This window comes from Malaclemys terrapin, chromosome 24 (assembly GCF_027887155.1).
Source record: "Malaclemys terrapin pileata isolate rMalTer1 chromosome 24, rMalTer1.hap1, whole genome shotgun sequence".
In the NCBI taxonomy this organism is placed as follows: domain Eukaryota; kingdom Metazoa; phylum Chordata; order Testudines; family Emydidae; genus Malaclemys; species Malaclemys terrapin.
This window is the reverse complement of record NC_071528.1, coordinates 3,212,175-3,224,946: the sequence shown is the minus strand read 5'-3', so window position 1 is coordinate 3,224,946 and position 12,772 is coordinate 3,212,175. Positions and strand designations below refer to the sequence as shown.

General features: G+C 43.1%; 1 protein-coding gene across 3 annotated transcripts in view; it reads left to right on the top strand.

Moving 5' to 3' along the window:
- TIMM44 (translocase of inner mitochondrial membrane 44) overlaps positions 1-12,772 on the top strand; it is a 60,393-nt gene that overhangs the window by 13,119 nt on the left and 34,502 nt on the right. For all 3 annotated transcript variants that reach the window (XM_054013571.1, XM_054013574.1, XM_054013572.1), the window contains exons 4-5: positions 1,951-2,031; positions 3,847-3,996. In XM_054013571.1, the coding sequence (XP_053869546.1) occupies positions 1,951-2,031; positions 3,847-3,996 (231 nt within the window). The remainder of the gene's footprint in view (positions 1-1,950; positions 2,032-3,846; positions 3,997-12,772) is intronic.

Genomic DNA, 12,772 nt, shown 5'->3' with positions numbered 1-12,772 from the left:
AGGAAGGTTACACCCTTCAGTTTTCTTCCATCCCTCCTCCCACCCCCCCTCCGTCTTCAGGTGCTAGCTCTGCTGCAGGTAGGGGCAGTGTACGAGGTGCCTCAGAACCTAAGAGGGAAGGGGTTTTACACCCAATATTTCCTAATCTCGAAGGCCAAAGGGGGTCGTGGGTCCATCCTGGACCTGTGTTGCCTCAACAACTATCTCAAGAAACTGAGGTTCTGCATGGGTTCCCTTGGCTCCATCATTCCCTCCCTGAATCCCACCCTCGACTTAAAAGACTCCTATTTTTCACATCTCCATCTTTTGAGGCCACAGGAGGTTCCTCAGATTTATCGTAAACCAGACCCATTACCAGTTCACCATCCCCCCCTTTGGTCTGTCATCAGCACCTAGGGTTTTCACGAAATGCATGGCAGTGGTAGCGTCTTTCCTCAGATGGCGAGGTGTTCAGGTCTACCTGTACCTCAAAAGCACAGGCATTGTCAACAGCGTTTCTAGCCAGGTCCCAATCCAAGACATCTGCAGGGCTGCTACCTGGCCGTCAGTGCATACCTTCTCTGCCCACTGCACCATCACCCAGCAAGCTAGAAATGATTTCAGATGAGCAGTGTTGCAATCCTCATGTCCATGAACTCCGAGCCGACCTCCTTGGGTACCGCTTGTGAGTCACCTAATGTTGAATGGCCATGAGCAATCACTTGAAGAAAAACAGTTACTTTCTGTAACTGTTCTTTGAGACGTGTTGCTTGTGTCCATTCCATGACCCATTCTCCTGCCCCCTGTTGGAGTTAGCCAGCAAGAAGGAACTGAGAGGGTGCAGGGCTGGTTGTGCCCCTAATACCAGCGCATGAGCGCGCAGCATCAGAGAGTGCTGGAACCCCCCTGACGGATACCACTAATGGAAAAATTTCCAGCTATGGTGCCCATGGTGCGCACGCACACCTAATGTGGGATGGGCATGAACAACACATCTCGAAGAGCCACAGTTACAGAAAGGTTAGTAACCATTTTTTCCCTCAGTGGTATCCATCGCGGTCGAGTTCGTGGCTCTTGACATGAACATGTAGACATCCACCCGGCCCACCAGAAATTTCTCCCAATTCCAGGTGGGAGAGCACCACTACTAATTCTGAGTCCTGACTTTCGGCGACGCCACAGCTGTGAGAGTCTTCACGAAGGTCTTCGCTGTGGTGGCAGCCGTCTCGGCTAGTAGGTATACCCCTACCTAGGTGACTGGCTTCTTGTTGCGCTATCCTGACGAGCTTTCCTCTGCCATCCTTACCCTTCATGCTCTCCTGACCTCTTTGGGTGTCTGCATCATTGAAGAGAAATCTCTGCTTATACCTATGCTGACAATCAACTTCATTGGGGTGCAACTCGACTCAGTTGCAATGTGGGCTTTCCTTCTGGGGGATCGCTTCACAATGCTGATGGCCATAGTTGTGAACCTCCGCCACAGCCCTCACACTACGGTCTGCCATTGCCTCTCTCTCCTGAATCTGGTTGTTATGGGACCTCAGGGCTCTCAAGTTACTTGTAACTGGTTGGCTGTTAGATCCTTTCTCCTATTCCGTTTGAAGCCCTTACACCACTTAACCTTGTTTGCCTCCTTCATTATCTCTCTTTCATATTTAAGGCAGCTATTGGTTTACACGGCATTGATTTGGGCACAAATTTTAAACGTCTAAAAATAGAACATTATATTCTTATTTTCCATGTGACTGATCCCCATTTCTGTTCCTTTCACTTCAGATAGTTAGAAGAGTCCATGGATCCTATTGAGGACAGAGTTTAACTGGGGCTGTTCTTCTGTCTTACAGTAGTATGTCACCCAAAGAGTGCTGTATGCTGGACTGTATTGATGCAGTGCTATACAATCCTCATGTGGTTATAATTCTGACTGCTGCATTGGTTCCTGTTAACATAAAATTTTTGCTTGTGCTGCAGAAAACTATTGAATCTGAAACAGTTAAGACCTCTGAAGTGATTAAAAAGAAGCTTGGAGAAATAACAGGATCAGTCAAAGAGGTACAGTATAACCTTGCAAAAATCTGTCAGTTTACTTGTGATTTGCACTTTGTCTGCATTGAATTAATGTCCTTTATCTCTTTATTCTAGTTGAAGGAGGGTAACTATTGCTGCCCTTTCAGGCCAGGGTCACTAAAGAGACCTGCAGTGGTAACTGCTGAAGAATTTTTTGGTGTGACTAGTGTGACAGCAGATGTGCAGGCAGTATCAGCACCCCATGTTTCTTCCTTGCTGCAGGGTGGATGGGTGTGTACGTGGGGGTTTGACTATCTGATAGCTGCAGAAGAGAAAATGCCTCAAGGCTTTGTCTTCATTGGGGCATAGGCAAGTCAGATACCAGTACCAACATGGAAGTACCCATTTGGGAAACATGGCTAGGGGCAATGTTGTGCTTGAGCTGTGCACATGTGTGGCTATGCAGCAGTCTAGGACTGCCTGTTCATCTCATGTGGCTGGCACCTGGGTCCCCAACCTACTGGAACGGAAGGCGGCTGCTCTCAGCACCGTAGACCGGCAGGAAGCTTTGAGGCAGCAGGGAGGAAGGGTACAGAGTGGGTGGAGGAAGCAGGGTTTCTGGAGGGGGTCGACTAGCACCCGGGTCCTGTTTTACCTGCTGGACCCTCCTGATGGATCCTGTGACAGCTCCTCTTGGTGCTGTGGAAGCCTCGAGCCGGTAGGGAGGGTGGGGAAAGAAGGCTGAGGGCGCCATTTAGGTGGGGAGATGCTGTTCATGGTTGAGTCCCTGGGCGCATGGCGCTAACTGTGGTGAAGGTGGTCCCTGCCGCTGGCACCAGCGTCCAAGGGCTGGCAGAGCTGAAATGAGCCTCCAGCAGCCTGGCCCAGAAAGGATGGGGGAGGCAGGAGTCTGTGCTGTCACTGCTGCTGGGCCAGGGGTGCCTGGTCTGTGCACTCCTACCCACTCCCAGCTGCGATGGCAACTCCCTGGCAACCAGGGCGCAGAGAGGAAGTCAAGGAGTGCTGACTGAGGGGGCAGGGGAGCACGGCTGGCTGATGGGGAAAACACCTAGTGGTACTGTCCACCTGGCAACCCCTTCTGTGTGGGTTTGTCTTCCCACCCATCCCAGAATCAGCTGCCCACTGCCAGTGAAGCCTCTGACATCCCTACAAAGAGCACCTGCTAAGCCAGCTGTGCTGGTTCGGAGTGAAATGGTGATCAACTGTTTGTGGAGAAGTTTTAACCTCTGGCCTGCCACAGCCTGTGTGTAGCACCACACCCCCCAGGCACTCGCAGGTGTATGTAAAGCTTATTTTGTTGGAGTGAAACTGGGGTTTTCCACAGGGAGCAGGGGCTCCAGGGCTGCACAGAATCTCTCCCTGTGCTGTCCAGGAGGTGTCCTGCCCTGGCACAAGGGGCCATGGGCTTGCTGTGTCCCAAAGATTCTTTCCCTGACTGCAGCCCCGCAAACCTACCTTCCACTTATTGGCAATTTTTGGATAATAGCAACTTTTTGCTGGAACCAAGAGGTTGCTGTTAAGTGGCATTCACTGTGTATAAATAATTGCCAGTCCAACATATGTAGTTCTATATCTGGCCAAAAATATTTTCATCACCAATGATCACAGCACAGCTCTGGGATTACTGCTAACACTGCAGCACAAAAGTCCGGCTTGTTGAAACTGTAACTGCTTAAGACAAATCAATTATTGGTCCTACAGACCTTGACCATGCTACTAACTTGCTGATTTTCCCTGGTGGTGACTTGGGAAGTCTCTAAAGGCCAAAAAGAGGAATCTCTTTCAAATCCAGGTGATGATCCATGTTTCTCACATCATTTTCCTTCCATATTATTGCAGAGTTTGGACGAAGTAAGTAAGAGTGATATTGGTCGGAAGATAAAAGAAGGTGTGGAAGAAGCTGCCAAAACAGCAAAGCAGTCTGCAGAATCAGTGACCAAAGGAGGGGAGAAACTGGGCAAGACCACAGCATTTAAAGCAATCTCTCAGGTACACATGCAGGTGACATGTCGTCTTTGGTGCCCTGCCATGCAGCACCACGTTCACTAACAAGAAAGCTGTTTGGGGAAAAAAAAAACAAAAAAAACCCCTCCCAAACCGTAAATGTCAAGTCATTCTGCTGCACTCTTCAGCATTATGCTGCTTTTTTCACCTTCAAGTGAATGTAGTTTTGAGAGCAAAACTCTTCTAACATACAGGAGGTACTTAGGAGGTGCTGGAATAAACTGATAAGTTAGAGCTGTAAATCACCAGGATTGGATGGTGTACATCTGAGAGCCCTGAACAATCTTAAGCATCAGGTCTCCTGCTTCTCGCTGTGGGGTGGGAGTCCACACTGCATGAGACTCCTCGTCAGATGCTTGTACGCTCTGCAAGGATTAATGCACCTCAGCAAGTATCTGCAGTGACACCAAGCTGTGTTTTAAAAACAGAGTAAGCATTATTAGTCAACTGGAACACAACATTGGATGTCCTTAGGTTAGGATAAAGAAATGAAGGTTAAAACATAGTCCATCTGGCCAAGCCAGCACAAACCCCAGCCAAGCTGTAGTGGATTCCATCTCGGGCTCTCTTTCTTCCTGACCTGCTGGTTACCTCCCAATCTTTTGTCTCCAGGCAAAGCCATCCTATGTTCACAACCCCGTCTGCTGGAGCTTCCCGGTGTTGAGTGTCGATTGTTGAGTCATTGGGGCTTTTCGTTATTCCTCTGGGCCCTCTGTTGATCTGGATCAGTTTCATTACAGCTCAGACAAAAAAGCAACATCAACACCTCATGTCCTGCGTTGCTCTGAGAGCAGACTTAAACACTCCCCCCCCCCCCCACAGGGTAGCAATGCAAAGGACAGGGCAACCGAGGCACACACCAGCTCCATAAAAATATTACAGAAAAGCCTCACTTTGTCCCACCTACCACTGAACCTTACTTCAGCACCAGGCAGGGCCCCTCTTTTTTTTTTTTTCCTAGAAGGGATGTAAATACTCCTGTGTCATGGCATAAACGTTAGCGGTGGATTCTCTGTAACCTGAAGTCTTTAAATCATGATTTGAGGAGTTCAGTAACTCAGACAGAGGTAGGGGTCTATTTCAGGGTAGGTGAGGTTCTGTGTCCTGCAATGGGCAGGAGGCCAGACTAGATGATCATGGTGGTCCCTTCTGGCCTTAAAGTCTGAGTCTATAAGCTAACCACTGACTGACTGGGTTGGAAAAAATTTCTCATTACAGGTGTATTGCAAATAGAGAAGCATCTGATCCTAGCGGCTGTTGGACAGGGTACTAGGCGAGCTGGATCGTTGATCTCATCAGTCATGCCAATTTTTGTGTTTGTGTTCCTAATAAGACGTCATCTGCTAAAGGTCAGCTTCAGCTGCAGTAGCAGATATTATACAGTGGCATTTCTATAATGAAGCCTGTTAGCTACATCTGCTGCAGTAAGAAACTCCCTTTTCAGACCTGCCTGCTGTTTTTCTCCAAAGCAGGCTACCAGGCCATCCCTTCCAGGCAAGCAGTCATTTTGCAGGATTTGATAGTCTTACTGTATACTGAATTTTATGTGTGCTCGTGTCCATCACTCTTCTGTGATGGCTACAATGGCCAAACTTAGGACCTGGTCCTGCTTCCATTGAAGTCAATGGCAAAATTCCTGTTGACTTCATTGGGAGCAGGGTGTGGTCTATAGTATTAAAGATGTAATAAACTCTTTTACTATTCAACATGAAATATTGATACATACAAAGAGGTCTTTTTTTGTTTTTTGAGACCTTGGTTTTTGTTTTTTTGGCAAACACCCAAAAGCATTTAGGGCTTGTCTACACTTAAAACACTACAGTGGTGCACCTGCACCATTGTGGCTGTGCCACTATAATGCTTTAGTGTAGACACTACCTATGCCAATGGGAGAATCCCTCCCATCCACATAGGTAATCCACCTCCCCAAGAGGCATCTTAAAATTCTTCTGTCGACCTAACGCTGTGTGTGCACGGGGGGTTAAGTTGATATAGCTATGTTTCTCAGGGTGTGGATTTTTCATACCTTTGAGAGATATAGCTATATCAGTGTAAATTCTTAATGTAGACCGGGCCTTATTTTAAAGTGTAAAGTTTACTGATTAAATAGAAGAAAGAACAAGAAATTAAAACACGTTTATATTGAAACGGAAATTGTGATTGTGCAAAACAAACAAAACCTTTAAATTCTTGGAGACAAGATACTAGTCTTATTTTTAGAACAACATTTTTGATGAAAAGAAAGGGGTTAATTTTACTTTTAGTTCTGATTTGTAAAGGGGCTTCTATTATAACTTATTTTACCTCTATTTTTTAAGACACGCACAGTTTGGAATAGAGAGACTGGAAAAGGTGGGGGAAATATGACTTTTGATGATGATTTTGGAATACTGGAGTGCTGGTCAGTTACAAATGGATGCTTTGGCAGGCAGGTCGACCACAGCACCTATTCCTTGGACCATGGTTCACATTCCGGTCAGGGAGGAACCATCACAATTATCTAGTCTGACTTGCACATCGCAGAGGTTGACCACAGAACCTCACCCATCCACCCCTGGAGTAGGCCATAACCTCTGGTTGAGTTATTGAAGTCCTCAAATCTTGATTTAACATCTTCAAGTTACAGAGAATGGACCATTTACTCTACTTCAAACTAGCAAGTGGCCCATGCCCCATGCTTCTGAGGAAGGCAAAAAAAACCCAGTGTCTCAGCTAGTCTGTCCTGGTGGAAAATTTCTTCCCAACCCCAAATATAGTGATTAGTTAGACCAGGGGTTGGGAACCTCCGGCCCACTGCTTAATTTAATCTGGCCCACGGCAAGTCTCCGCGCCATGGGCCAGAAGCCCCAAGCCTCGGTGTGCCCCAGCTCCCGGGTGGAGGAGCAATCAGGGACGCGCTGCATGCTGCCCCCACTCCCCCAGTGCCGGCTCCACAGCTCCCACTGGAACTCCATCTATCATTTCTGTCCGGCCAACATTTCTTTGGTTTCTTGAGTGTTGAGACCACAGGTTTTTTTTACAAATGGATTACCTTTATGTATTTAGTTTACTGGATTTATCCATTTATAATTTTTAGATCAGAAACTAGATAGTTCTGTATGGTGGTTACATTTTTACAGTAGGCAACCAAGTCTGGAGTAACCATCTTAATGTCCACAGAACTTTGCTACACCATCACTTTGTGAACTACTTGGAGGGAGTAAATATTTTTAACTTTGACATGAGGTACATTGACAATAAAGATAACTTCCAATTTTTCTTTCTTTTCATAAATTGGTGTTACGTTTCCTAGCCTATAGGTTACAGTTGTTGTATAGAGCTTGATTTTTTTGGTAGTAGCTTGACCTAGTGTTTTTTTGATCATTTTAAAATGTTGGAATTCAGTATATTGGAATTCAATTGCTTTTTTAATTTTTAAAGCTGGTACTGGTTTGTTTCTTAAATTCTTTATTAGCATCTTAGTTTTCTTATTAAGAACATAAGAACGGCCATACTGGGTCAGACCAAAGGTCCATCCAGCCCAGTATCCTGCCTACCAACATTGACCAATGCCAGGTGTCCCAGAGGGAGTGCACGTAACAAGTAAAGATCAAGTGATCTCTCTCCTGCCATCCATCTGCACCCTCTGACAAACAGAGGCTAAGGATACCATTCCTTACCCATCCTGGCTAATAGCCATTAATGGACTTAACCTTCATGAATTTATCTAGTTCTCTGTTAAACCCTGTTATAGTCCTAGCCTTCACAACCTCCTCAGGCAAGGAGTTCCACAGGTTGACTGTGAACTATGTGAAGAAGACCTTCCTTTTATTTGTTTTAAACCTGCTGCCCATTAATTTCATTTGGTGGCCCCTAGTTCTTATATTATGGGAACAAGTAAATAACTTTTGCTTATTCACTTTCTTCACACCACTCATGATTTTATATACCTCTATCACATCCCCCCTTACGCTCCTCTTTTCCAACCTGAAAAGTCCTAGCCTCTTAATCTCTCCTCATATGGGACCCGTTCCAAACCCCTAATCATTTTAGTTGCCCTTCTCTGAACCTTTTCTAATGTCACTATATCTTTTTTGAGATGAGACCACATCTGTACGCAGTATTCAAGATGTGGGCATACCATGGATTTATATAAGGGCAATAAGATATTCTCCAGCTTATTCTCTATCCCTTTTTTAATGATTCCTAACATCCTGTTTGCTTTTTTGACTGCTGCTTCACACTGCATGGATGTCTTCAGAGAACTATCCACGATGATGCCAAGATCTCTTTCCAGATTAGTTGTAGCTAAATTAGCCTCCATCATATTGTATGTATAGTTGGGGTTATTTTTTCCAATGTGCATTACTTTACATTTATCCACATTAAATTTAATTTGCCATTTTCTTGCCCAATCACTTAGTTTTGTGAGATCTTTTTGAAGTTCTTCACAGTCTGCTTTGGTCTTAACTATCTTGAGCAGTTTAGTATCATCTACAAACTTTGCCACCTCACTGTTTACCCCTTTCTCCAGATCATTTATGAATAAATTGAATAGGATTGGTCCTAGGACTGACCCTTGGGGAACACCATTAGTTACCCCTCTCCATTCTGAGAATTACCATTTATTCCTACCCTTTGTTCCCTGTCTTTTAACCAGTTCTCAATCCATGAAAGGATCTTCCCTCTTATCCTATAACAACTTAATTTACATAAGAGCCTTTGGTGAGGGACCTTGTCAAAGGCTTTCTGGAAATCTAAGTACACTATGTCCACTGGATCCCCCTTGTCCACATGTTTGACCATGGGACCATGTCCAGGGTCCAAATCCTTTCACCACATCAAAAGGGGTGTAAAATGTTTTTTCCCACTTAGCATGGCTAAATTTTGATTTCTACATTGCATGGGCCACCTGTTTAGGAGCTTTTATTTAGTTGTCTATAATCAATTGTTAACCTCTATCAATGAGACTTGTTTTAGAATTGGTCACAGTGGTGCATTATGCAGAGAACGTCATTTTTTTGTAATTCTCCTCTGCATCAGGGAATCCAAAAATTTTTTTCCATGTCATTTTCTTTACCTATTTTGGAAAGTCATTTGCAGGTTCTGGGGGAGGAATTTGTTTTCTCTTCAACTTTACTCTGTATGTGAGATTGTTGAACTGATATTTTATGAGAATTAAACAGGATTTTGTTAGTGATTTCTTTATATAACACCAGTTCTTGCTATACAATTAGCCAGGTGTAGAACGAATTTTATAACCTTCTAGAATAAATCCCAAGTTTAAAGAGTGGTAGGTACAGTATACAACATACCCTCTTTATTCAGATTTTTAGAGTTTAATTTTGGGACTTTCCCAATTGTGGTGACTGGCAGGATTACGTCCTGTCCTTTCCAGTACCTAAATTACATTTTAATAGTTTTAGACAATGGATTATGCACTAAAACAAAGGTAGGAATTACCCTCCTTAAAATCCAAGAGATGAACAACTTTAGCTAACATTGGACCAATTTTCTGGAAATGTTGCGTGGATGGAAGTAATCCATAGGGTAATTTCACACTTGTCCTTTCTGAATTACCACGTTTACAGGGAAATTCTCTACAAAAGGTGGAATTTCTATAAAAAAAAAAAGGAATCAATTACATACAATGCCTCAGGAATTGTTTGACCAGATTTTAACAGGTCTTTGGGCTTCAAGGACACAGGATTGTGTTCCAAATAGATGAAAATCTGGGTGTGTTTAAAACCCAAAACTGTAGCTGTTTGTACCAGTATCTATTCCTACATACATGGTAGGTCTCAGACCAGAGCGGTGGGTGAATTTTGTGACCCCTACTTGAATGGGTAGCAAATTACTCCCAAAACCTGAAAATTTTGAGCTTTCCCAAATAGATTATGAAAGAAAACCCTTTCCTAACCAGGCAGAAATTTGGGTCACTTCTGTATAACTGTTTATACATTTTCTTATTTATTAAAGAATTTTTAGGAAGGAGAGAGAAAAACTTCTGAATTACTTCTTGTCAAAATACAAAAACTGCAGTTTACACGTTGTTTTTACTCTGAACAAATTTGTCCTTGAACAGACTGCAAGAAGAAGGGTTGGCTGGGAGATGAGGTTGGTCAAGGGTGGAGCAGGGGAGGGGTTATGGAAAAGAGGAGTGATGAACAGTTGTGGGGGGAGAGGCAAGTTTATATGAGAGAATTCAGTTATTTCTTTTACTTTTTGGATACACTTTCTCCTCTCTGGTTGGGGAGGTAAAATTCCTCCTTCCTTGACAGACATTTTTTAAACGTTTATGTCTGGCTTATCAAATGGACTTAAAACCATTTTTGTTTCTATAGGAAGAAGGTTTTACTTTTAATTGTAAAACCCTGTCTTCCCAATCCACTTGTGCTTTAAAGTGGGTAAAGAAACTTGTCCCCACAACAATGCTGTCTCTAGAACCTTTAAAGACATAAAAGGGGTGAGAGACTTTGAACTCCTGAAAACACAACATTAAATCACAAACAAATGTAATTGAAAACTTGATTGTCACGCAAAATTTTAATACAATGTACATTTCCTTTTCTGGAGTGGTGTATTAGGAGTCAAGGATTTTGCAGTGGCATTGAAAACAAAGGAACTCATTAAACATTCTTCAGCTCCACAGTCTAATAGTGCTTATAGGCTATTACCTTGGATTGTTAGATTAAATAATTCTTTTTTTCTGTTACCAAGTTATTTTCTTTAACTTTTTGTGTACCACTATTCCCTCATAGGCATTTCTTTTGTGGAACCCGAGGTGAGAGTCAGAATTAGTTTGGTTGGGCAGAATTGTGTTTTATCCTGGATGGAAGTAAAGGAGGAAAAAAAGAGGGGTAGAGCAGGAAAAAGGCCAGGTCCTGTGTTTTCCACAACAGAAATCTTTTTGTTCAGTTTGCTTATTTTAGTTAGTGCTTATTCTTTTCCCAGCTATTGGGAAGCGATTGGTGTATTTTACAGTGGAGTTGAGCAGTCTCCTTCCCTTTATTCTGTTGGTTAGTTTACTTAGATGGTTTCACACAGCTCTCTAGCCTGCTTCAGGATTTCATGTGTTGAGTTTGTCGTAGGGTTTTACCCATCCAAGCAGAGGACTCTGTATTGGAGAATTTAATCCCCTGATAAAAAGCACCTAAAAATTACACTGCTCACCCTGAGGATGTTTGTCCTGCAGAAAATAGGCTTGCCTTAATTTCTTATATACTTAGAAATATTTTGTCCTTCCTATTTAATATTATAAGTAAGGCTAAGATTTTGCCGCGGTTATTTTTAGTAAAAGTTACGGACAGGTCACAGGCAATAAACAAAAATTCATGGACGCCCATGAGCTGTCCGTGAGTTTTACTAAAAATAGCTGTGACAGAATGGGGGATCCAGCAGGGACCCTGTTGCCCGCGGAGGCCAGAGCTCCAGGATTGGTGGCTGGGAGCTGCAGGGCCCTAGCCGCCACTTGGAACTTCGGGGTCCCCCCTCCGTTGGCACCATTTGGGAGTTCTGGGGGCTACCCCCCGCAGCTGGGAGCTCCCTGTGGCAGCTGGGAACTAGGAGTCCCGTGGCTGGGAGTTTCAGGGCTGGGAGCTGTGGGGGCCCCTGCAGCTGAGAGCTCTAGGGCCTCCTGGCTGACAGCTTCAGCCCTGTGGCCCTGAGTCTGAAGCAGAAAATGTTATGGAGTTCTCTGGAAGTCATGGATTTCGTGACTTCTGTGACATAATCATAGCCTTAATTATAAGCCATTTGTCGAGCTGTTAAGGAGTTTTTGAAGATATAGTATTCTCTCCTGCAAGCAAACAACATTAATTTAAAACTCTGCTGACACTCTGTTAAAGATGTCATCCGTTCTGTAACCTCCCAGGTTACAATTTTAGGAGGATGTAAAGGGTGAAATAAATTCAAATTTTTGCTGAACTTTAACAATGTTACCTTGTTCTTGCAGCACTGTACTTTTAAAAGTAACTTCCTTCTTAAATTTCTTAGCTGTCCTCTTAGTCTCACTTGAGCATGCAAAGTATTCTGCAATTTCTTTTTAGTACCAGTTAATTTTTTCCCTTGCTTCTACTCTTTTAATTATTGCATTTTCTTTACTGATTAATTTAATCTCGGCACTCTGTTTTCTATTTCCAATTGCAGTTACGCTAATTGATGTTTCTCTTTCCTTTATTAAGCTTAAATAGTTTGATTCCTTGACTGCGATGTTTTGTAGCAACTCATCATGTTCCTGAATTGCAGTTTGATACTCCAATTCTTTTCCAGATAAAATACTTTTTTCTCTCACTTTTAAACATGTTCTTTTTAGATTCTAAGTTAATATACTTTTTTTTTTAAACTAGGCCCTTCTGTACCTATTTGAGAATATTTCTCATAGAATTCATTTCTCTATCTCTTGCTTGTGACATCCTTTATAAGTCTGTTTGCAATGTACCCACATTTCCTCAGAACCTGCAATGTTTTTCCCAACAAACCATTCAACTCTGGACACAGATTGTATCTGATCTTTACTTCAAATTAATAAAACAGGTATTTCCAGACAATATTGTTAAAACAGAAATTAGATGTTTCTCTTTCTTACACAACCTGTACTTTTCCAAATATGCATACAGTAGTTCCTTTCAATTAAATCTCCTGCTGCAAACTTCCTTTTATGCTTGAGCCATACCTCAAAAGAATGTATATTTCTTGGAATGATCTCATACATCCAAGCTAGAATCTCCATCTTTTTTTCTAAAAAATCCTTTATGATAGTTAATTCATGGGGGACTGCTTC